At 33.4% G+C, this 27213-nt stretch overlaps 1 protein-coding gene and 1 pseudogene across 1 annotated transcript; one reads left to right on the forward strand and one right to left on the reverse strand.

The window, feature by feature from the left end:
- The first annotated feature begins 254 nt into the window (after positions 1-254).
- Positions 255-12419, forward strand: LOC123920612 (annotated as a pseudogene).
- Positions 12420-13343: 924 nt separating this feature from the next.
- On the reverse strand, positions 13344-16830 carry LOC123920422 (pirin-like protein At1g50590). Its single transcript, XM_045972677.1, has 6 exons — positions 16698-16830; positions 16249-16298; positions 16121-16159; positions 15980-16008; positions 15147-15313; positions 13344-14093 (listed from the first exon to the last, which is right to left on the reverse strand). The coding sequence occupies exons 1-6, from the start codon at positions 16796-16798 to the stop codon at positions 13589-13591; spliced, it is 891 nt and encodes a 296-aa protein (XP_045828633.1). The 5' UTR covers positions 16799-16830; the 3' UTR covers positions 13344-13588.
- Positions 16831-27213: the final 10383 nt, after the last annotated feature.

The raw sequence follows: 27213 nt of genomic DNA on the forward strand, positions 1-27213 counted from the left end.
AAAACATGCAGAGACTAAAAACTATCCCCTTAACATACACTCACTCACCCGGAGCATAGCAACTCCATTTCCAACAATTTCCTCTCAAACTTCTCTCTTCCCAGTCCCACCTCAACTTCAATTATTTTCCTTATTTCCTCTATATATATATATACATCAATCTTCAATAGCTATACCTAGCTATATATAACACACTTCAAAAGCAAAATCCAAAGATCTCTCTAGCTTTTTCATCCTCCATCGTACGTGTGTCCATGGCACCCTCACACATGCAAAACGGTGACTACTACAACACCACCGATGACGAAAACGACGTTGTTAACTACTACAACACCACCGATGACATAGAAGAAGAAACCGAGGCCAAAACCAACAACATTGTTTTCAATGGTTCTTCATCTTCACGTCGTTCATCATTTTCATTGAGTAGGGTAATACTTGACCCGAGAGGAAAATGGGTAGAAGTATGGAACCGGATTTTTCTTTTGGTATGTGCAACGGGTTTATTTGTGGATCCATTGTTTTTCTACACGTTGTCTATAAGTGACACGTGTATGTGTCTGTTTATTGACGGTTGGTTGCTAGTTACCGTCACCATTATCCGTTGCATCACGGACGCGTTACATCTATGGAATATTTGGTTACAGTTTTATATTGAGAAACGCTCCTCTTTTGGATTTGTTCATCGTACTACTCGTCCTCGTACTTCTTCACATGTTTTTCCTTACTTCAAATTTAATAAGGGGTTTTCTTTGATATCTTTGTCATCCTCCCTCTACCTCAGGTAGTTATTTATTTTTGTTTATTTTTTTTGTTTATAGTTAAGACTATAGAGAAACTCTAATATATATCTCTAAATTGCATTTTGTAAAAAAAAAGTAATATCAAAATTGTAGTTGCACTTTGGTATTCCTGGCAATTGCAGCTAATGTGGTCACAAGTTGTGATGTCATTTACTTTCTTCGATCAAATGTATGTAGTCTAAATTTAAATAGAATAGTATTTAACATTTAACATAAGACTACAATGGAGAGAGTTACTAATTAATTTGTGGACTTAATGAGCTTTGTGATTGTAAAATTATTAATCCTTCAACATAAGTACTCTATCCCTTAATTTCTTTTAACTTTTTAAATAGCCAGCATATTTGTTTTTTTCTTTTCTTTTTCAGAATGTACACAATTACTTTGTCATGTTGCATAATTCTGAGCTGGCAAATAAAGGTGACGACAAGCATGAAAACGACTTGTTTTTCTACATGCAGATTGTTGTACTAATTAACCTTACTTACTTGCATCACACTCTCACCCACAACTTCATCAATCATGATCATGTGCATGTTAATTAACATCCTTGTTTATAGCTTAATTATGATATTAAGAATTTACAGACTCGTGGAAAAAAAACTATATTTTACTATAATTCAATAAAAGGAAATAAATGTTGCACACATTCATAATTTTTACGACTTATAAACTATATTTTACTAAACTTAAAAATTATATTTAAATATTCACTCTTTATGGGGACATTATTTCTTTTATGTCCCTCAATGCGCCATAAATCACTTTCTTTTTTTGGGTATAACTATATCTATCTCATTATGTATCCTTATTCTTATCATATTCAGTTTACCCTTATTATGTCGTCTCATGTTACGATTAAGTTTCAATGTTGGACACGAATATAAAGTCAAATAATCTTCGCTTCTAGAATGATGAAACTCATGTAAACTTTATAGATATAATCCAGTGTAATATGCTACAATATTTCGAATACATATTTTAAAAACAAAAAGAAAAAAAAATGAAAGTCATCAATGACAGTGACGACTTTCATAAAAAAATTAAAAAAATCAAAGTCATGGCTGCCATCAAAGTCGTGGCTGCCATCCACGACTTTGCTTAAAAGCTAAAAAAAAAAATAGAAGTTCTGGGTAAATAATTTAAAAAGTGCACCTCTTTCCTAATATCCTCTAAAAAGTGCACTCTTTTGGTAATAGTCTCTATTATTGATCACTAATCACTATATACATTACAGGCATTAGTGTGTGTATTTCATATGATAAAAAAATAAATTTGCCCATAAATATAGTCAGTTTTTAAATTACTCGATACACATAATTACTAGTATTATTTTTATAAAAATGCCCTTGATTAACGATTTTTTTTTATACAAAATAGAAATTTTTAATATACAACATAATTTTCTTAACATATGTGAAATTATTAAAATGTCACTGTTTTGTAGATTGTGTTATGGGTGACAATTCCGTCTATGTTAAAAGACGGATCAATTACGTGGGTGACGATTATATTGTTGACGATGTTCCTATTTCAATACCTCCCTAAAGTTTTTCACTCAGTCAACTTCCTGCGTCGCAAACTCGCAGCTGGTTATATTTTTGGAACCATTTGGTGGGGATTCGCTCTCAACATGATCGCTTATTTTGTCGCTTCCCATGTAAGTCTCTATAATACTCCGTTCGTCCTTTAATATAAATCCTCATTGCAAATTTTACATATATTAAAAAAAAAGTTGTTAGTGTAATTAATGTAACTATTTGTTGATTCAATTAGTCCAAGAATTGGCGGTCTGAACCAGAATATGAACAATAATCATATTAGCTTGTCTTACCTTCAAAGCTTATACAAGATAACATAACTTATTGTGCAATTTTGTGTGTGTATATATGGTGAAACAGGCAGCAGGGGCATGTTGGTATTTATTGGGACTTCAAAGGGGAATGAAGTGTCTAGGAGAGAAATGTGAGACAACAACAGGTTGTGGTTTGAGAACATTGTGCTGCAAAGAACCAATATACTATGGAAGCTATAGCATGATGAAGAAATTGGAGAAAACAAGGTTGATATGGGCACATAACAAGGATGCAAGGTTTACATGTTTAGATAGTGCTGACAACTATCAATATGGAGTTTATGAATTGAGTGTGCAACTTTTAGCAAATAATAGTCCAATCGAAAAGATACTCCTCCCTATCTTTTGGGGCTTAATGACTCTCAGGTAATTTTACATAACATACCCTTTATGTTTCTAAATTGCAGTTATTGTAATAATTGTGGTAATGTTGCAACATTTTTTTTCTGTTGGGTAGCATAGTGACTAGACTCACTAAGTGTGGAAAATTGTGGAATTCAAGATTCGAACACCTTCAATAATGTTTCTAGTAGCTACCAACTGAGTTACTTTAATGGGACTGTTACAAATTTTTATACTACGATAAAATTTGATAAATATTAAAGCCATTTTTTTTTTCTAAATAGTCCAATGACTAGAATTTGAACCCTTAAGTTATTGATGCTTTGTTGAAGTTATTGATGCTTCATATGCACTCTATATGTCATTATCACAATTTTGTTGTTGGCATGATCAGCACTTTTGGGAACCTCCGGAGCTCAACAGAAAGGATGGAAACCGTTTTCAATATTATTATATATGTTGATCAGTGGCCTCCTTCTAGTCACTATGCTAATTGGAAACATGAAGGTATGTACATAAATAATACACTCAATTTGGGGTTACATATAACAAAAATATTTCAACACTTTGTTTTACTTGTGTACATATACACACCATTTTGTTTTGGAAGATTAGTTCTATTTTGGTGACATAAATTGCTTTTTTAGCCCTTCAATTCTTATGAAAAAAAGAATTTGATAATTCGAAATTCAGCCGGAAGTTAAAGTTTTTTTTTTTAAATAATTTTTTAAGTTGAAGATCAAATTCAAGTACTTTCGAGTTTCGAATTTCGATAGATTCAAACAAAAATTAGTAGTTTATTATTTAATTTTTATGTGGTGAATGGTAGGTATTTTTAAATGCTACAACATCGAAGAAGCGAGAGATGGAATTGAAGATGAAGAACATTGAATGGTGGATGAACAAAAGACGCTTGCCACAAGAGCTCCGACAACGTGTGCGTAACTACAAGAGACAATGTTGGACTGCAACACGCGGAGTTGATGAATGTCAGTTAATCAAAAACCACCCCGAGGGTTTGCGAAGGGACATCAAGTACCATCTTCGTTTGGGTTTGGTGATGAAATTCTGGTACACAGTAGACAAGTGTTGTCCACGATGTGCAGACACTTGTCGTAACACTTGTCTTAGCAGTAAGAACAATAAAACAGAGCATTAAAAACATATACTGAAAAGCATAAACGACACACATAATTGTTAACCCAGTTCAGCCTAACAGCCTAATCTGGGGGATACCAATCCAGGAGGAAATTCACTATCAGCAGTATTAATTCAGAGCTAAACTCCCCCGTTTACAACTCCTCACTTAATCCCTACCCAATGCAACTTCTACCTAGGAACTCCTAGATATGAGACCCCGTCTCACTCCCCTCAACCTTACAACCAGTAAGGATTTCAATAACAGCATAATGGAGACACTCTCCTTGACAAAGATGAAGACACACTTCAATAACATCACCACCTAGCCAACGACTAAGTTCACAATTTGGAGTTGCTTAAAAGCTTCCTCCAATTACAATACTCAACTCATTACCTATAGGTTTCTGAGTGAGGACATAGTGACCATCTCACAACCCGAGTGGTTCACTTTACACCAACTCTCCTAGAGAGTGGCTTAAAGGCACGAAACCCTTAAAAGACTACATCTTTGATATTCTATTTTTGCTTCAAGTTTCGGTCAATAAAATAGGGTTAGCAGCACCCTTTATATAGCACAGCCTCGTGGGCTTTTCACAATGATTCAGCTCCAAGAAATCTTCTAGATGCAAAATATATATTTTTACCAAATCTTTCTTTGCATCAAATATTCCTCCCATAAATATATTTGTTGTAAATATATTTTAAAATTAAATCTTCTAATCTTCTTGAAGCACAAAGATTTATTTGAAATAAATCTTTTATATTTTCTGCAGCAATCTTCACAAGATATATTTTTGAAACAAATATTATATTTTCTAAAAATATAATTCCTTTAGAAAATAGAACTAGGGTTCAGCTGCCTTCTGAAACACATTGATCACGTGCGCCTTGTTGAGTAAGAAACCACGAAACAATTCTTCAATCAAATCTTCGAAAGATTGAGTAGAAAATAAAAACGCTAGCTGGCGCGAACAATCAGACATACAAGTGTTGTTACATCTGTCGCAACACTTGGCGTAAGCACATATGTCTCAACCCTTGACTAAAAGATGTTTTTGCAAAATGTAGCCAACATACAAAAACCCAACAGGTGAGACAGGTAATGTTGCCAAATTTTGATTACATCTTTTTGCTTATGATTTTGGATTAAAGGTGGCAATGATGATCACTTTCACATGAGGGAAAGAGGACTTGAATGTTAATGCTTCAATATTTTGTTTAGGTGCCATTATTTCAGCATATGGATGAATTGGTGCTAGAGAACATTTGTGACCGTGTCAAGTCCCTTGTATTCACAAAAGGAGAAACAGTAAGTTTTAAATTGCATTTGCCACAGTAACCATCCAATCTAGATCGAAAGGTCAAGATTTAAGCTCACCATTTTAAAATTCTTCAATAAAATTTAAAATCAATTTTTTCTGGATCATTTTGATCATGATTGGATGGTTACCGACACCCTAAATGCATGACTACATATGAAAGCAACAACTACGGTTGAGTAATCATCATTTGATCATGATCGGATGGTTACCGACTGATGACGAATCGTCACACTCTCTAATCCAGGCCTATTTTAGCAACATTGGATGCATTTTAGTAGGTTTTTAGCAATAAATATAAGAGAAATCTAACCATAAGCTTGATTACTTGTGTTGCAAGAAAACAGGAAAAATTGCAGGAAATGGATGTTTTTAACTACGCTGGGGGCGTAGCCCATCACGCGCCGCGTGATGGAGCTCACAGGGAGCCAAGATTTTCACTCTGATCACGCGCGGCGGGATACCTGACTACGCGCGGCGTGAAGCCTTGTTCAAGAAGAAGATTGCTCTCTGACTTCATCACGCGCCGCGTGATACCGTTATCACGCGCGGCGTAGTTGATGGATCTGCAACCACGCGCGGCGTGATAGATCTGGCGCGCGGCGTGGTTGCGTTCAGTATATATGGTTTCTGCATAATTCTGTAAAAGGGTTGGAAAATTCTGCAAATTTGATCTACATACTGGGTTAGGAACTTCAAGATTGGGATTCAAGACTCCAGAGGATAGCTCCAAGCACATCGATAGCATGGATTCACAAGCCATGACATTGAAGCTAGGACGCGAACGAAGGGAGATGAGGAGCTAAGCTTCTTTGGAGGTAGGATCTAGGATAGTCTAGAATGTAGATGGATCAGTTGTAATCTGCTATATGTGTAAGAATCTACTCTGTTAATAGTGTTGATTTAATGCAATTCGATGCTTAATGCTTTATAATCCTTCATTAGTGTTGTAATGATTTCGAGTTAAGTCACGTGCGAGAGTATTGATTTAATTTCTGAACTGAATTGCATTGAGCGCTCGAGTGTTTCCAGTCGAGAGATTGAGACATAGAGTGTAGCGAACGATTGACGCGCGTTAATATCATTCGTTGTAGGTAGCTTCCGCCCGAGAGATCGGGGGAGTATCGACAACGAATAGAGTGGATTTTGACAAGAGATTGCGATTCACTAATTTGTCGATCTAGTTGTGAACACTTGAGTAGATTCCTATGATATAGTAGATTGCATGTGGTTTAGCTATAGACTAGGCGATTCCGATGATTCTACCTCGCTTTTCCATTATATCAAAGCACGTTTTCTAACAATTCATCACTCAACATACCCCCAATTTATGTGTATTTCTTGCATAATGTTTATGAGCACTATTGGACTAGTTTGATCACACAATCCCTGTGGATCGATATTTTTATTACTACGTGGTAATTCGTTCACTTGCGAAAATTATCCATCAAGTTTTTGGCGCCGTTGCCGGGGATTGTGATTGATTCGACAAGGCAATAGTGTTCATATTTTCTGTGTTTTCCTTATTTTTCTGTCTTATATTTTTTCTACCGGAGCGTTCTACTTGTGTGTTTCCTTGTGCATGCGGAGGACAGGTCCCATTGAGCTGGAAGTCGATCCTGAGATTGAGAAAACAGCAAGAGCAAATCGTAAAGCGGAAGGAAGGCATGTTTGAATCATACAATCAAGAGGCACTCTTAACTAGTTGCAAGTTCAATAATGTCTTTCTACAAATCATTACCAAACAACTAGAAGCTCAATGTTTGGTGCAAGCAACCTCTCAAAATAATCCTCATTTCAACACCTTCAATCTTGGAGTGAAGAATCACATGAATTGTTCTTATGGAGCTAATCTGAATCAAGCATTTCCTCAAGATCAACATTTTGAAGATCACCTTGAATCTTTTGAAGATACTCTTATCTTAGCCATGAAGATGACTCAAGGCAATTTTGAGGTGATGAAGGCAAACCAAGAAGTGTCAAGCAAACGTCATGAAGCCTCCATCAAAAATCTCGAAAACCAAATGGGTCAATTAGCAAGGCAAGTCTCTTCTCTACAAACTCAAAGTAGATTTTGTGGAGACACCATGAATCCTCGTAATGAAAGTTGTAATTCCATTAATTTGAGGAGTAGAGAAGTTTCATCACCGGGAGTAGTGGAGAATCCTACGAAGGATGAGAGTAAAAATGGTGTAGTTGAAAAGATGAGGGATGGTGTAGTTGAAAATAGAAAAGAAAATAAGAAAGAAGAAAAAAATAAGGAAGAAAAAGCTTATGAGGGAGAAGTTGAAAAGAGAGTGGAGCATGAGTCTAGTGCCAAGAAAGGCAAGAAACCTCTTGTGAAAGACCCCAAGTTTCAAGTTCCTTCACCATATGCTAGAATGCCTTATCCTAGGATGAAGAGGGTCAAGAACCAAGACCTTGAATTTTGTGGAGTGGTATCCGAATGTTTCAAAGTGGAAGTGCTAGAGGAAGTGGTAAAAGATGGGAAGGAAGAAGAGTGGGATCATGAGATTGAAATTTTTCTTCAAAACTTGGATAACCCCCTAGAAGAGGAGAAAGAGCCAAAGGCGATAAAAAAGCCACCGGAATTGAAAGAACTTCCTCCTAAATGGAAGTATGTGTTTTTGGGTGGCGACTCTAGGAAACCCATGATCATAAGTGATTTGCTCACTCCACTAGAAGAGAATGACTTGTTAAAAGAAGCGGAGAAAGTGAATGACGACCTAGGATGGGACTTGGATGGTGTGGTTCCTATCTATTGTTTGTACAAGGTGGCCAAAGAAGAAGAGCCCAATCCGGTTGTTAATCCTCAAAAGTCTTCCACTTCAACATTGAAAGCTTCGGTGAAGAAAGGTTCTAAGAAATCTCCATCACGGTCTAGTAAGAAGGAAAGAACCAATTTGAAGGCCAAATGGGAAGGTCTCAAGAGTGATTCGGGAAGCGTGAAATCATTACTATTTGATATTAATATTGCTCCTTTGAATGAAGAGAACAAGAGGAGCCGGGTTGAATCAAAGTTGAAGTATCCTCCCTAACTTGTGATGATGAAGCGTCAAGCTAATGACGAGAAAGAAGCGCTTCATGGGAGGCAACCCATGAGTTTACGGTCCTTTCTTCCCTTTCACTCTTATGCTACTTTATGAATAATTGTTTGATGTTCTCTTTGAATTTGCTGGATGAAGATACTTTTAACTCTGAATTTGAATCTTTTTATGTTTGATTGTGGAATTTCTTTTACCTTTGGAATTTGTTTCGATATCTTGGCATGTTCTTTTTATTTACTTGAGTATCAATTGCTTGATTCTATCCGTGTGTGATTTGTGATACTTTCAGTGCAATTGCTTGTTGCACTCATGTGATCAAGAGGCAAAGGAAGGGAATGCACACTTTTTGACCGGCTCTTTGATTCGACCCAACCGTGAGGTATTGAGCCAAACACTTCTCATTCTTTCTATGTGTGATATCCACTCGTGTATTGTCTCTCGATTTTGCTTGTCGTCTCTTTATTTGATTGGTAATTTTGTCGCACACACGAGGCATGTTGTTTTGGTACCTTTGAGCCTTTCTATCCACCCTTACATATATATATATATCATTTGCTTAACCAATTTGAGCTGAAAGAAAATATGTTATTTTTGCAAAACCTTAAGAAATGTTTGAAAAAAAAAAAAATGACTTTCTTGGAGGTTAGGCACCTAATTAGTGGTTGATGCGCAATGCTCACCACTAAGTTTGGGGTTGCTCTTTGGAATTAGCAAACAATGAAGTTTGGGGTGAGGGTACTAGAGAACTTACAAAAAGTTTTTGGTTGAAAAAATTGAAAATTTTTCAAAGATTCAAGGCTTTAGAGAAAGATATGTTGAAAAGAAATGAAAAAATGAAAAAAGAGATGAATGTGAAAAAAATAGAAAAGAAGTACTAAAAGAAGTGATAGCCTTGAATTCAAAAGAATTGCAAAACTTTGTTTGATGATTTGAAAAAGTTCTCTAGTCCACTATAGTTCAAAAGAAAAGGGTTTTGGTGTATAAATTTTTTGACCTTAGGGGGATCTAACTCCAAGTTTTTCTACTACTTATCCTAAAAAGTCACCATCCACCCTAGCCAAGCCACGTTATAACCCTAAAAGACCTCTAAAGTGTGTGCGCAAAGTGAACCGAATGAATTTCTAGACTACTTGCAAAATTATTGTTGACTTGCTTGATGTGTTGATTTGAGTGATTTACCATGATTGAAGAGTGTATGTGAGGATTGTGATGAAATCATAGAGCATTGGTTGAAAAGTGTGAGTTACTTGAAAATGCCTTGCGGGAACTATTGTGCAATTGAGTGTTGCTTGCGAGTGGACCATTGATCATCAGGTAAGTCTCACGCATGTATGATTCGAGTAATCTAAGGAAAATGCCAAGGTCTTGACACAAAAGCTTGAGGTAAATGTTGTTTCCTTGAGGACAAGGAAAGGTTTAAGTTTGGGGTTGTGATGACGAATCGTCACACTCTCTAATCCAGGCCTATTTTAGCAACATTGGATGCATTTTAGTAGGTTTTTAGCAATAAATATAAGAGAAATCTAACCATAAGCTTGATTACTTGTGTTGCAAGAAAACAGGAAAAATTGCAGGAAATGGATGTTTTTAACTACGCTGGGGGCGTAGCCCATCACGCGCCGCGTGATGGAGCTCACAGGGAGCCAAGATTTTCACTCTGATCACGCGCGGCGGGATACCTGACTACGCGCGGCGTGAAGCCTTGTTCAAGAAGAAGATTGCTCTCTGACTTCATCACGCGCCGCGTGATACCGTTATCACGCGCGGCGTAGTTGATGGATCTGCAACCACGCGCGGCGTGATAGATCTGGCGCGCGGCGTGGTTGCGTTCAGTATATATGGTTTCTGCATAATTCTGTAAAAGGGTTGGAAAATTCTGCAAATTTGATCTACATACTGGGTTAGGAACTTCAAGATTGGGATTCAAGACTCCAAAGGATAGCTCCAAGCACATCGATAGCATGGATTCACAAGCCATGACATTGAAGCTAGGACGCGAACGAAGGGAGATGAGGAGCTAAGCTTCTTTGGAGGTAGGATCTAGGATAGTCTAGAATGTAGATGGATCAGTTGTAATCTGCTATATGTGTAAGAATCTACTCTGTTAATAGTGTTGATTTAATGCAATTCGATGCTTAATGCTTTATAATCCTTCATTAGTGTTGTAATGATTTCGAGTTAAGTCACGTGCGAGAGTATTGATTTAATTTCTGAACTGAATTGCATTGAGCGCTCGAGTGTTTTCGGTCGAGAGATTGAGACATAGAGTGTAGCGAACGATTGACGCGCGTTAATATCATTCGTTGTAGGTAGCTTCCGCCCGAGAGATCGGGGGAGTATCGACAACGAATAGAGTGGATTTTGACAAGAGATTGCGATTCACTAATTTGTCGATCTAGTTGTGAACACTTGAGTAGATTCCTATGATATAGTAGATTGCATGTGGTTTAGCTATAGACTAGGCGATTCCGATGATTCTACCTCGCTTTTCCATTATATCAAAGCACGTTTTCTAACAATTCATCACTCAACATACCCCCAATTTATGTGTATTTCTTGCATAATGTTTATGAGCACTATTGGACTAGTTTGATCACACAATCCCTGTGGATCGATATTTTTATTACTACGTGGTAATTCGTTCACTTGCGAAAATTATCCATCACCGACACCCTAAGCAATTTCTCACCGTCAACTAATTAATCATAATCATCATATTATTAAAAATGTTTAACTTGTATTATAATAATTTCTAAAATTACACATACTAATTGGTTATAATTTGTTAACATTGTAATTTTTTTACACCTACAATGCATCAAAATTAAACTTTTTATAAATAGTTAACTAGAAACATGAATTATGTATGGTTAATTATGTTATACATACAGCTAACAAGAGAGGGAGATCCGGTTCAAAGAATGCTATTTGTAGTAAGGGGTCATCTTCAAAGTAGCCAAGTCCTAAGAGATGGAGTAAAAAGTTGTTGCATGTTAGGGCCAGGAAACTTTAGTGGTGATGAACTTCTATCATGGTGTTTAAGAAGGCCATTTATACCGCGCCTTCCGACATCATCATCAACCTTGGTCACACTTGAAGCAACAGAGGTATTTGGACTTGAAGTTGAGGATGTCAAATATGTGACACAGGTATATAAGTATTTCTTTAATCATGTTATTGGTGTGAAATATCTGGATATGGATTGAGTGTATTCAGATTGTTTGTACAGTCATGCAGTCAACTATTTTAATGGTCCAGATCCAAAGTTCACAAAATAAATAAAATGGATGGTTGAGATTACCTGCAGTCAATATTTTGACTGCAAAGGATCCATTTCCGAAATATCTAGTTATGATTAAGTGTCCGTTTGTTATTGTTTTTGTGTGAAAGAATAAGTTTTTTTCAACAAATGATCGATTTTAAAAGGGAAATTTTATTCATTTGTAAATGATTTTTTTAAAAATGAAAACACGAATGAAAAATAAAACTAGAAAAAACTCTTTTAAATAAGAAGCTGTTTTGAGTATCCTCCTTTTTTTTTAACTATTTCGTTTAGAAAAAATAATTTTTAAACACAAAATAGCTTCTTTTCGTTTTCAAAAAAAAATCACAAAATAAATCACAAAATCGTCAAATATCAATTATTTTTTATATAATTGGCAAACCATATTTCAGGGACACATTTACAAACGAAAATGTTTGGAGAAGTGTTAGATATTACTCACCTATTTGGAGAACCTGGGCTGCTGTGGCAATTCAGTTGGCTTGGAGAAGGTATAGACATAGATCGACTTTAACTTCTTTATCTTTTATTAGGCTTTGTAGACCTTTATCAAGGTCCAGATCTATGGAAGAGGTTAGACTTCATCTTTATACGGTCTTGTCAACCTTACCGAAGCCAAATCAAAGATGATTTTGACTCTTCAAAATATTGTGAAAATGATTAATGTATAGTAGTGTATATGTATAGGTGGAGTTTTGCGACAATGGTTATTTTTATTTACCCGAATAATGCTAGCAACACACTCTTTAACAAACACACTCCAACACACTCTTTTTTATTGGTTGAAATTCACATGGGTCCCATAAAAAAATGTGGACCCATATAAATTTTAACCAATAAAAGAAAGTGTGTTAGAGTGTGTTTGTTAAAGAGTGTGTTGCTAGCACTCCTCTTATTTACCCTTTAGATTATTGTACTATTGAACTTTATTTTGACCATGTGCCGATTTTTTTTAATAATTTTTTAGTAAATCACTAAATTGACCTTTAATATTGTAAGACGTCAATCAATTTAATAATCTTATTAAGTTCTTTTGTTATGTTGCATGAGCTGACACATAAGTGTTTATATTAAACTCAACATATGCAAATTAGTTATGGGTGAAATTCGCTTATTTATTTCTATTCATCACACGCACTACTCAACTCAATGAAGAGAAACACTTTATATAAAAGATATAACAGTCAAAATTTATATTTAAGGCGGACAATACCTCAAAAGCTCTTACAAGGGATAACCATTTTATTAGATGACTTCGGCTAGCTGTCCACAATCCATAGTTATTATATTATTTTTAACTCTGTTTGAATTTTAGATTGCAATTGCAACATGCATAAAAACTTACATAATCCACCATACAAATGTGACATTAAATGAAATCAAAACTCTAGACCAACTTCAATTTCAGTATGTGTTTAACTCTGATTGCATTTTACATAAAAACTTGCATAGCTCACCATGCATACATATTAAATTAAAAATAAGATCGATGTGCAACTTTGATTTCTTTAACATCATGCATGTTCAAGATATTTGTTGACAAGAGGATCAAAATGGAAAAGAAAACTCATTCTCATTGAATTGGGAAAAAAATGAAAGTTATCTGTTACATAGCAGTGAGGCTTGTGCCTTATATATATTTCTCTATAAAGGGTAATTTACTATTTACCAAACTAATATTTACTAAACTAATATTTACCAAGTTAACTAATCTAGGTAAAACTAATCAGTATAATAAAGCTAATAATATTATTTTTGACTTTGCATGTTCAAGATATTCATTGCTAACATCATTAATTTCAAAACTCTACACCAACTGCACTTTGTGACTTCCAATGTCTTGCTTTCTCAAATCCATTGGTATAGTTTTCAAAATCATCAATAGTTTGGTCAATCTCTTGTTGAGTATTCATCACAAAGGGTCCAAATTGTACTATTGGTTCACCTAATGGTTCACCTCCAACTAAAATAAACCTAAGAACCTTAGATGATTTATTCCATGCCTCTAGACCATCCCCTAAACCTAGAAGGACAATATGGTGAGAAGTTGTAGGATGAGATTTTTTATTTCCAAAAATACCCTCTCCTTCTAAGATGTACACAAAAGCATTCCAAGATTTTGGTACAAGTTGTTGTAGGTGTGATCCTGGTTCAAGAGTAAAATCCAAATACATTGTTGGTGTTCTTGTGTAAATTGGTGACTTTACTCCAAGTGCTTCCCCTGCTATAACTCTAACCATGATACCATCTTTCATAGTTTCTACTATGTCCTTGCTTAAAATTTCTTGGTACCTTGGTTCAATCCTAAGATGACACAACAGCATAAGGACAAATTAAACCAAAGTTTAGCTTCGTAGTTAAGAAAATAGTGTACCAATTTGACTTAAACTTCAAGTTATATAAATCTTATTAATCTCGTGAAGGATATAACCAAAAAAAAAAAAGTAGTACCAATTAGAATCTATGAAAATGTCAATAACAAATACTTCTAATAAAAATAAATTAAGACTACATTAAAAATTAAAGGAAGTGGCAAAATTAAAAATCAAATACTTCCATCATCATCATCATCACAACATATAAGGGTTTTAGGCACATTCTTTATAATGGCCATTTTAGACCCTCTTTGAATATGTTGGTGCTCTATTCAAAAAGCACTTGTAGGATATATGGTCCATGATTTGGAATCATGAAATAAAGTCACGTGCGAAAGTGAGGGTGCAATATCAATTCATAATGTTCTAAAATGTATTATTTGACTTTTTTTTTTTTTTGTAAAGAGTGGAATTCCTTTTTTGGCTCTCATTGATACTGTATTAGATGGTGAGCATTTATCCAAAAGTCCAAACAAATAATGATGATCTTTTAGTGACGCAAACAGTATGTCATCATCGAATTATGTGGTCAATATTTAGTACTAGTAATGTTCTGATTTTGAGTCTTTTTCACCAAAAAATATTTCCCTCTAGCAACCTAAATTTTGAATACTTCTATACTAAGAAATAATATTCAATTCAAATGTTATTAACATAAGAAAATAGTATGAACTATATACGCTGTGAATCACAAACACCGGTAATAATTAATAAATTAAAAAAAATATTAATCGAATGTAGTCACATAAGTATGTGTTTTTTTAGGTGGAATAACGCATTTGACCAAAAACTATTGTTTGGAGCGTCTTAAAATCATAGCATGTAAGCATTGGAACATGATAATTCATCTCTCGCTGACAAACCAAAAGGTCACATGCAATGTCGAAGTCGGGTAGGTGTTGTACACTAGACACACCTTCGAGCATAAGTCTTTGTGATACAAAGAGTCAAAGACTATATAAGTTGTGCATTGTTCACTTACATTTTATGTTGGGAAGCAAGGTTGATCCATAGTTGTAGACCCTTTTGGATTCCTTGAGCTGCAGGCATTTCTGAGTGCACTATCCCTCTACCAGCAGTCATCCATTGCAAGTCACCAGCTTCAATTGTTCCTTTGTGTCCTTCAAAATCTTCATGTGTTACAGCACCCTTAATTTTACAAACAATTACACTAAGGTGAAATTAGGAAAGCATATGTGACCAATATTGTATGCAAGAAACTTAAAGTACACTCAAACTAGTAGTTGGCCTTTTAGAAAATTAAACAAGACTACATTATAGTACATATGTGATATGGGCTCCCTTTTGTCTTTGTGCCATTGTGCTCGTAAAATGTTACTATTGGTAGTTTTTACGATTTTGCTTTTGTAGTTCAGTCACTGTTTTAAATTGCGGTCATAATCCCAATTACGACACAAATTTAAAATACAAAAAAATATAGTTGATACGGTCGAATTTGTGGTTGTAACCGTTGATAACTTTAAAATACTTTCACAATTTAAAACTATATACTAACACTCACTAAAATAGTTCATTTAGTAATCAATCATTAATACTAATAACACTAGCACATAAATTAATACCATATTGAGTTGACTATTTAGTTCAATTAACATAATAATTTGAACTAACATAGAATAAAAATATCATATTAGAAAGCCAAATGTTTAGTTTACTTTTTGTGATTCTTATTGATTTATTCTCCTTATAATGGCCACTATATTATATTCTATACCTTTGACTTTATAACAACACAACAAAAATGAATTATTCAAAAGGTTTTATATTTCTCAAATGTTAATAAGAAGATTTTACCTGTAACATATATGTGACTGTCTCAAATCCTGTTTTAATAAATGTGAGAAATTATGAAAATGAATTAGAAACTCATAATTAAGAGGAGATTAATGAAAAACAAGTATAAATAACATAGAAAATTCAACATGCATGACAAACCTCTATGTGGATGATCAGGAAATCCAGAAGGAGCAGTAACTGCAATATTTCAAATTCTTAGAAAACAAAAAAAGATTGTGACTCTCATTTTGAACTTAAAAAACAGAGCAAAAAACAGAGATTCTCACCTGAAAATTCATCCAAGACAAGGAAAGGATCAAAATACTTGAGCTCAAATCTAAACAAACCCACATAACCAATCAATTCAAAAATCTCAATTCCAAAATATCTAATGCAATTTATATATAAATTTAACACCTTACCTCAATGATCATAATTGAATATTTTTAAAATTATTTTCTTTTCATCTCAATCAAATGTTACATGAATGTAATTTAATTTCTCTATATACATACATATGTTGTAAGTCAAGTTTTGAAAATATAATGATATATTTTAATAATAATGATAATAATAACCGATACTCCATCTGATCTCATATATAAGTAAAAATTATTTTTCAGGTTCATCGAATAACTAATATATTATGGATCAGATACATCAATCATTCGATAAATCTCTCAGAGTCAGTATGTTATTGCATTGTAATTTGTATAGGAATGAATGAGTTACGTACCTTCCTATGCTTCTTCTAACAACAGCACCAACACCTTCTCGTTGAGGTTTGGCTAGGAACTTTCTTGCTACAAGACGAGGCTCTATAAGATTTTGTGGCATTTTGTGTAACAAGTGGGAATTGGAAAAAACAATGTTGTGTATGATGAAAATGTTTTGAAGTGTATATATAATAATAGGAAGGTGGGGTCTATGTATGTATGGTGTGAGATTAAGAAATATCACATACGTCATCTTAACGCACTCATGATGAATCATGATGTCTTAATAGTGGATTTTCTATGTCATAATAGTGGAATTTCTATTTAAAAGGACTCCCTCTATAACACAATGAATCATTAGTTGATCGTTTAACGCATGATAATGTATAACTTTGACGATTAATCTCTTTAATTGTAGTTTCTTCGTCCCAAAATATAAGTAAAAATGAGTCAAAAAAATTTGATGTATTTAGTTAAAGATTTGAACCAAATAAATTTATTTTTGTTAACTAACTTTTATTTATACTCCCTCCGTCCCAAAATAAATGACCTATTTTTTACTTTGTCTACTATTCATATGATCTCTTTTGACTTTATTTTTCTACTAATATGTATATGCAAATATTGACATATGAAATGTTGTTTTTTTTTTTAAAACTTGGTATCCGGTCTTAGGACCGACTAATCCAAGGGTACCAATATATATAATTTTTATAACTTTTAATAATAAATAATTTATTATATTAATGATTAAAGTTGTGCATTGATAAACATGAAAGTGATCAACTAGATCATTTATTTTCGGATGGGGGAGTATTTTGGTACGGAGGGAGTATGATAGTAAAATTATAAAAAGTTGATATTTTAAAATACTCATCGAGATGAATTCAATAATATCTTATATGCTAATGTTTATTTTTAATTATTAGTAAAAAAAAACGTGGTCAAACCAAAATGTGTAAATAGGGCACGAGAGTGAATTGAGTTAGTCAAAGTGAAACCAGAGAGTAGTATACTATACTATAAGCATTTGAAAAATGCTTACAATATGCCGGCCCTAGTTATTCTTTGAAAAAATATTCTCTGTTAAGTTTTCTTTATTACTATGGAGAGAGATGAAATGAGTTGAAAATTGGTGGATTTTTTTAAAAAAATTCATCCATTCATAGATAAGATAGATTGAACAATATATAGATGAATTATTTCGTTACTTTAATATACCACATTTATTATATTATTATATTTTGGGATTATTTTTTGTCTAGAATCTTCACTCTATACCATTTTTTTCTCTATATGATTTTTTTCTTTCTTTTAATATAAATAAGTGGTTTTTTATACAGATTTTTTTTGGGTGATTTCATCATCTGAATGTTGCGTTGTATTACTTATCGTCTTGTGTGGTACTATTTAATTTTTCATATTATTGTTCATAAAAAAAAAAACTTAAAATTATTTGACATTCATCTACTTGATCTACGGTACCTCTTCTCTCTTCTATTTTTCACCTCTCTTTGTTTCTTAGAATATGAAAATGTGAGAGACCCGCCTAAGATGTGAGACTCACCCAACTGTAAAATACACAAAGTAAATTCTCTTCTACTAATCAAACTATTTTATATGCAAAAATAAAAAATCAAACTTTTATTAACCATCAATTTAAAAGGTCTAAAATTCTGGCTCCCTTTGGTAAAAAATCGTGGATACTGGATAGTAGTACATATATTACTACTCTAAATTAAAAGGAATAAAAATACTACTAGTTGGACTTTATCACACATCCGTCACTTAGCATCATCACTCACATTTAACAATTCGTTATCTAAACTCTAAAGTATATATTGACTTTTTTTTAACACCCTTCCCACCTTCATCATTTTGTTCGAATTTAAGATTAATTTGGCTTTTGGCCACTTTCATAATTTTGTAATTTTATTTGTAATATTGATATTTAAAAAAAATAAAATTACAAAGGATATTTTCAAATGTTGTAAGTTTTTTATACTATGCTTTAAGATGATATACGTACGTGTCGTAGTAGGTTATTAAATTTATCCGTTTTATCTATTGGTTTTTCAAAATTCAACTGAAATTATGTTTTAGCTAAACCATAACAAACAAAATAGTGAATTGATCTAAGTGATAAAAGTCTCGACCTCTTAAGCATATGACCATTGGTTTGATTTTTTGTCTCATGCGTATCGAGAAAATGTGACTGAAAATGGAGGGGAAAACTCATAGTATATGCCCCACAGATTCTCTTATCGTACCTTAAATAACATCATACACATTAAATAACACCATTAAAAATAAGCCAAAACAGATGTCACGACCAAACAAGGAATTGGGTAGTTAAAAATAAAATGGAGTGGGAAAGTTGCAGTGATTTTTTGAAAAAGTCCGGTTCAAATATATTTTTATTCGAGTTTTCATTTTTAAATCCACTATTTTGTTCATTCATATACATCTTCCAACAAATATTTTTTTATATGTACGGTTCAACAATAAAATCTTAAACTATATAGTTAAGAGATTTAAATATCTACTACATATGCATGTATCACATGTGATACATGTAGTAGATATCTAAGATTAATTGAAAATATATATTTTAGATTAATTGAAAATTTAATGTATTTGATGTCAACTTAGTATCAGATGTAAAAAAAAAATGTATCTAATTTATAATGTAGACTAAATATATTAGATTATTACTGTAAATAAAGTCTCATCTCTCCGGGACTTGGTATAAAAATAATGATGATACATACAACAAAATGAAGAAGCAAAGGAAAAATGTTGAAATAATTAAAGTTGTCTTACTCACACTTGAGCGAAGGAATTTCATCGTGTAGCTTGCGTGTATATTTCATCGTGTCTACACACTTGAGCGAAGGAATTTCTTCCCCCTCCTCCAACACTCTTTTATCCTTTCAAAATAATAAAATAAAGTTAAATCATGGGTTATATTCAAATAAGTTGGTAGAGACATATTATATAGGAGTCGGAGTTCGAATCTCAAACACTTCATGTATTCACCTTTAAGGTGAAATTTTTAGTTATTAGACTATTAGACAAAAAAATTAATATATTTTATTTAAAATTTAGATCAAATACACATTAATTAATATTTTTGTTTATCAATAATATATATCTTATATTTAGGATAGGATAGAGTATTTTAAAGTTTAATCTGTATACAAAATGCATTGCAAGTTTATCCTTTTCTCCTAGGCAGCAAACGTGACAAACTGGTAATTAAGTGGCTGGCAATTAATTTGATAAGTAGAGAGACATTTGTGTTGAAATAGAAAGTGGAGAATGTTAGGTGTATCAAGAAATAAATGCCTCTCTATTCCAAAGGATTGACATCATTAGAACAAAAGCATGACACATTCATAATGAAATGTCTTTAAACTTTTATTATAAGTTCCTTGATCATGTTTTCAAGGCAAATTTGGGTGGAGTTTAGTCAATTCTGCTTTAAATTTTGTGAGGGTTTTGTTAATATATGCACATAGTAAGAAATCAAGACAAATAATTTATATTGAAATTTGAATGTTAAGTTCTTTGAAGTTTAAATATTGTTCTTTTGAATATACTCTAAGAATTTTTTTCTATTTTTGCTTTTTTAGGACATATGTTAGCATTTTTTTTTATAATCATCTAAAAATTTATTACTCACAATGCATAATTGATAAAAAATTGACTCACATGAGTCGATTTTTTTTATCAATTCTGCATTGTCAATAATAATTAAATATTCCTTCCATTTTGTAAACAAATAAAGGCAATTTCTTTCGCACTCATTAAGAAAAATAGTTAGTCATCAACAACGCATCGATCTAAATAATGAAAAATATACCCTTTAGATAAAATATTTTGGTAAAATATGACATTTTAGAAGAGTTGAATGAACAATCGCAGAAAAAGAAAATTTAATAAAAATGTTACATTTCGCGCCTCCTGAGATTCTCAAACATCCCTTGAATCTCTCAAAATACTTCTCTCGTAAGATAACTAGTGAGTGTTGAAGGATGCAAAATCTAAAAAAACACAGTTTAATGCTTAAGTAGCAAACTAAGTTCGCACTTTAACTAGGAAACCTTACAAAAATATTTTCATAGGGGTGAAAGAAGGGTAGGGGGTTCAAAAATATTAGATTTTATAAGATCCGTTATTTAAGTAACGAACTGTATTTTTAAGATTTTGTGCCCCTATAAATAGCGAACTATTTTTCTTTTCTTCAAATTTCCGCCCCCTTTAACACTCACTACTTAAATAGCATAGGAGTATTTTTAGAATTCCCGGAGGCGCACGAAAAAAGTCGGAAGCGTGAAAAGAAGTTCTCTAAAACTTTTCTATGCTATACTTGAAGGAGTTACTTTTGCTGCCCTACTGGTTACTCAAACACTGTCCGCTACTTAAGTAGCGGACAGCTTTTTTCCCCAAAATTTCTGATTTTTACACGTCCACTATTTAAGTAGCGGATGTGTAAAAATAGGACGCGGGGTAGGGGGTTCAAAAATATTAGATTTTATAAGATCCGTTATTTAAGTAACGAACTGTATTTTTAAGATTTTGTGCCCCTATAAATAGCGAACTATTTTTCTTTTCTTCAAATTTCCGCCCCCTTTAACACTCACTACTTAAATAGCATAGGAGTATTTTTAGAATTCCCGGAGGCGCACGAAAAAAGTCGGAAGCGTGAAAAGAAGTTCTCTAAAACTTTTCTATGCTATACTTGAAGGAGTTACTTTTGCTGCCCTACTGGTTACTCAAACACTGTCCGCTACTTAAGTAGCGGACAGCTTTTTTCCCCAAAATTTCTGATTTTTACACGTCCACTATTTAAGTAGCGGATGTATAAAAATAGGACGCGCGAGTAACAATTTAAATTTTATTTCTTTTAGTCATCCATGCATGCAGTTACTAGTATCATGTATCATAAAGTGCCACATCATCAGTCATGTCACCAAAATTTTACAAATTGCGAAACTGCCCCTCATCTTTTGAAAACTACATAATCACCATTGTATTTCCTAAAAACAGTAAATTCACCCCTGGACTGTATAAAATTGCACTTTTCCCCCTAAATTTTCCTAAATTGTAAGATTGCCACTAAAGTTTTCAAAATTACGGTTTTGCACCTATTCCATAAAATAGTCCCAATTTCATAAAATATTCTTATTATGATTTGTGGTTGCATTATGTAATGTATAAGTATAACATGATCTTTCACATCATAAAAGAATTGTTCTATTTACTACTCCATCCGTCCCAAAATATAAGGACTAATTGATCACTGCACGCACATCAATATATAATTTTAATTACGAATATCTTTAATTGTGTATTAGTAAAAATTATAGAAATTTTATATTTTGAAAATACTCGTCGAAACAAATCAAACAATATCTTATATGATAATATTTACATTTATATATTTTTTTAAAAATACGATTAAAACAAGATATATGAATAGTACAATTTCTCTTAGTCAAATGAGTTCTTATAAAAATGGAATGGGGGAGTATAAAATAACTGTAGTATTGTAATTGTGCATGTCTAGAAAAATTGTGTCTAGGAAAGACATGATACTTTAGAGCGTCCAACGGTGACACACCTCTCTTTTTTATGAATTTACCTGGTGTAAAGCCTCTTTAGATTGATAGTGGAGTAGAAACTCCATGCCTTCATTAACCCCAACCATTTACTTAACAAAAATAACATTATTTCTGCGAGAGAAAAGAAAAAAAAGAGAAGAAAAACAAGAGATTGATAATGGACTGCGATGAAAATAAGAGTTACGCAATTTTCTTGGATTGACGTTAACGGGCTGTAAGAAACTAACATCCGTTTATTTTTAATTGAGCTGCATATGACATTGATTATATAATATACTTGTCATATTTTTAGTGGATAACAGGATGAAGAGTATCCAAGGGTACTGTTTCTAAGTTTTCTCCTTCATTTAATATGAATTTTTTTAATAAAATAAATAAAAAATTTAGGTCTAATTAGTCTATTGGTCCTTTAAAGATATTTTAGGTTTTACAATGGTCCCTTAAAAGAAAAAAAAATGTCTGAATTGGTTCCTTAAAGATATTTTAGGTTTTACAATGGTCCCTTAAAAGAAAAAAAATGTATGGATTGGTCCCTTAAAGACATTTGTTTCTCACATTAGTCATTTCCGTCAATTTTTCACAAAAAACGTTAGTTTTAGTTGACTGAATTGTGGATGTCATTAAGTGTAAGTGATCCATCAAAAACCTTATTAATTTTTAAAATTTTAACCATTGGAATTTTTTTTTATATTTGGAGTTAAAATTTAACAGAAATAATGGACCAATATGACAAACATATATTAGTCCACAAGGTTTATTACGTATCATCCAATTTTTATTTTTAATTTTGATAATACTCATCATCCAATTTTTAAAAACACACAAAGTTTGACTAAAAAGAAACAACTGGGCCATTGGCCACTTGAAGGAAATACAAATAATACAACAATACTTCCATTCCTTTAATATTAATAAAAAAAAAACAAAGTTACAGGAAAAAAAAACCATGAAATAAGGAATTTGACGGATTAGAAATTAGCTAATTATACATTATACATAAGAGAGTTGTTATAATCCATGAAATTGGAAAATTGAGAAAAAAAATAAAAATTGTTGGGTACAACCTACAAATGGGACTATTCCATGTTGCTAAACTAGTATGTGAAAGCAGTTAAGTGGTTGCCTGAAAGACCGAAAACGAAACCTAGGCTTCTAAGTGCAACCTGTTGGTGAAGAATTTGACCATGTTCTTCACCATTAAGGGGGACAAAAATTTACAAGAAAAACATGAGCCTCTTTTATCTTTAGGTGGGAACTTCCCTTTTGGTGGTCATTTTAATTTAATTTTGATGTAATTTTTTATCTAATAAAATTGTTTTTGATGTAATTTTCCGATCTAATGTCTTATGTTATAATCAACAAATTTTTTATGTAATATTTCTGCATATCTTCTAAACTGAAAATACCACTTTTTGAAACAAAAGTGAAGTTAAGACTATATTTTCCTACATAATATTTTTTGTTAAACTTCAAAAAAATAGGCATTTTTTAAACAACATACTGGTAACCAAAAAAAACAACATATTGGGCCGTTTTTTTAGGTAGATAATATATTGCCTTAAACACTTAAGTTTCTACCGTTCAAATTTTAACAAAATAAAATGCATATTCACAATATTAATTTTGAATTATCTTATAATTTTTTATATAAATTATTCTATTAAATTTATAAATTTGATCTCCATAAGTTTGATTCATGCCTCCGTCTCTGCTTGACTGCATACTAATGGGTTAAATTCCATCAAAAATGTATTAAATTCATTCAAAAATATAATCAATTTATATTAATGATTCATATATCCTAGGGTATATATAAATAGGCAATATATTCAACTATGATTCATCATCATAACAAGAGAATTGTAAAAATTGTTGGGAAAAATAACACAAAACACACCTAATACAAGATCGGCGGATGATTGATTATCCCTGGATCAAACTTTTCCCACTATAATAATAATAATAACAATAACAATGGAATAACAAGAATTTCTTCTGTTTAATTGAATAATAATACAAATTGATTATTACAACTCTCACCAACAAATATGGTGGATAACCTCTCTTTTGGATTTGCTCTCAAAAGGATTTCTTCACACTCTGATAATTTGAAATGAAAACATAAGGAAAAAATTTATAGTGCAATGCATGTAAAGTGAATGACTCTGAGAAGTTTCAGTATTTTCACTCACTAGCTAAAAACACTCTCATACTATTAATTTCAATCACTAAAATTAATAGTGATATGCCTTCTTCCTCTCTCCACATAATGAGGAATACCTTTCAATCTCCCCCTTCCGATTTAGGTGGAGGGCTCCAACAGTCCAGCAGCTCTCCTGCAGAACTCGTACTTGTCCTTGGGTAAGGACTTGGTCATCATATCTGAGCAATTATCATCAGTATGGATTTTCTCAAGCTGTAGTTGTTTGGAATCTAACATATCACGTATCCAGTGATATCTCACATCAATATGCTTTGACCTCGAGTGAAAACTCGAATTCTTGCTCAAGTGGATGGCGCTCTGACTATCACAATGCACGACGTACTTCTGCTGGTCTTGCCCTAATTCATGCAAGAACCGCTTCATCCATAACATTTCCTTGCAAGCTTCTGTAGCTGCAATAAATTCTGCCTCTGTGGTAGACAAAGCAACACACTTTTGTAGCTTAGACTGCCACGATACAGCTCCCCCTGAAAATGTAATCAAGAATCCCGATGTTGATTTTCTAGAATCAATATCTCCCGCCATATCTGCATCTGTGTAGCCAATTAGTTCAGGATTTCTACTTCCAAAGCACAAACACATTTTGGAAGTTCCTCTGAGATATCGCAAGATCCACTTCACAGCATTCCAGTGCTCCTTTCCTGGATTGGCCAAGAATCTGCTAACAACACCAACCGCGTGTGTTATATCAGCCCGTGTACACACCATTGCATACATCAAGCTTCCAACAGCTGAGGCATATGGCACCTTGCTCATATCCCGCTGTTCAATTTCATTTATCGGACTCTGCTTCGAACTAAGACAAAAGTGACTAGCAAGTGGAGTAGCAACCGGTTTTGCCTTTTCCATGTGGAACCGCTCCAACACCTTCTCGATATATTTTTCTTGTGATAACCACAGCTTACGTTCCCTTCGATCACGACAGATGGACATACCAAGAATATGTTTTGCCGGTCCCAAATCTTTCATAGCAAAATACTTCTTCATTTCATTCTTCAACTTGCTGATCTTTTCAATATTTTGTCCAACGATCAACATATCGTCAACATACAAGAGAAGTATGATGAACTCACCATCATCAAATCTCTTCACAAACACACAATGGTCAGAATTCGTCCTTCGGTATCCATGATCAATCATGAAGGAATCAAACTTCTTATACCATTGACGTGGTGCCTGCTTAAGTCCGTATAAACTCTTCTTCAGCTGACATACCAAGTTTTCCTTGCCTTTGACTTTGAATCCTTCTGGCTGCTCCATGTAAATTTCTTCTTCTAAATCACCATGAAGAAATGCAGTCTTAACATCTAGTTGTTCCACTTCTAGATCCAAACTTGCAGCCAAACCAAGCACTACCCGAATTGATGACATCTTGACCACGGGTGAAAAAATCTCTTCAAAGTCAATGCCTTTCTTTTGATTGAAGCCTTTCACGACTAACCTCGCCTTGTATCTAGGTCGTGAGTTATTTTCCTCAGTCTTCAACTTGTACACCCATTTATTTTTGAGTGCTCTTTTACCTTTCGGTAAAGCTACCAACTTATATGTCAGGTTCTCATGCAAGGATTGCATTTCTTCTTGCATGGCTTTCAACCACTCTTCTTTGTGGTTGTCTATCAAGGCTTCTTCATAACACTCTGGTTCTCCCCCATCAGTTAGTAACACAAATTCCGTTGCAGGATATTTGGTTTGTGGTTTAGGTATCCTAGATGACCTTCTTAACTGGGGAACTTGTTCTTCATCCTCAGAGTCTTCAATCACATCTTCATTATTACTGCCACTTCCATTATCATCTGTTACTTCTTCATTTGGATCATCAATTGGAGGTTCATTTTCCGCTTCTCCATTATCTTCTATTTCATCTCCCCTGTAATTCTCTAGAGGAGGAACTGGATCCAAGTTGATCGGATGTTCTCTAGAAATAACAGGCTTAACTCCCTTCTGAATATCTTCAATATTCTGGTCTTCAAAGAAGACAACATCTCTGCTTCTAACAATCTTTTTATCTGCAGGATCCCATAACCGGTACCCGAATTCTTCATTCCCATATCCCAAGAAGATGCACTCCTTCGACTTTGAGTCGAGTTTTGATCTCTCATCCTTTGGAACATGAACAAACGCTCTACAACCGAACACCTTCAAGTGATTGTAGGATACATCTTTACCTGTCCAAAACCTATTTGGAACATCACCATTTAATGGAGCTGACGGGGATAAGTTGATTAAATCAACTGCAGTCATCAGAGTCTCACCCCAAAAACTCTTGGGTAACTTAGCATGAGATAACATTGTTCTCACTCTTTCAACAATAGTTCTGTTCATTCTCTCAGCCACTCCATTATGCTGAGGCGTCTTCGGAACAGATCTTTCATGCCAGATTCCATTACTAATACAGTAACGTTTGAAATCTCCCATAAACTCTCCTCCATTGTCAGTACGAACACATTTTAACTTCTTGCCAGTTTCTCTCTCAACACTAACATGAAACTGTTTGAATACAGCAAACACCTGATCTTTTGTTTTGAGCGCATAAGCCCAAACCTTTCTGGAGTGATCATCAATAAAGGTAACAAAATACCTTGCACCTCCCAGAGTACTAGTGGTCATTGGACCACAAACATCATAATGCACCAAATCTAAAACATTTGGCTTTCTATGTGGGGCCTTATATTGAAATGAAGCTCT

Source organism: Trifolium pratense, linkage group LG4, assembly GCF_020283565.1.
Source record: "Trifolium pratense cultivar HEN17-A07 linkage group LG4, ARS_RC_1.1, whole genome shotgun sequence".
Classification (NCBI taxonomy): Eukaryota; Viridiplantae; Streptophyta; class Magnoliopsida; order Fabales; family Fabaceae; genus Trifolium; species Trifolium pratense.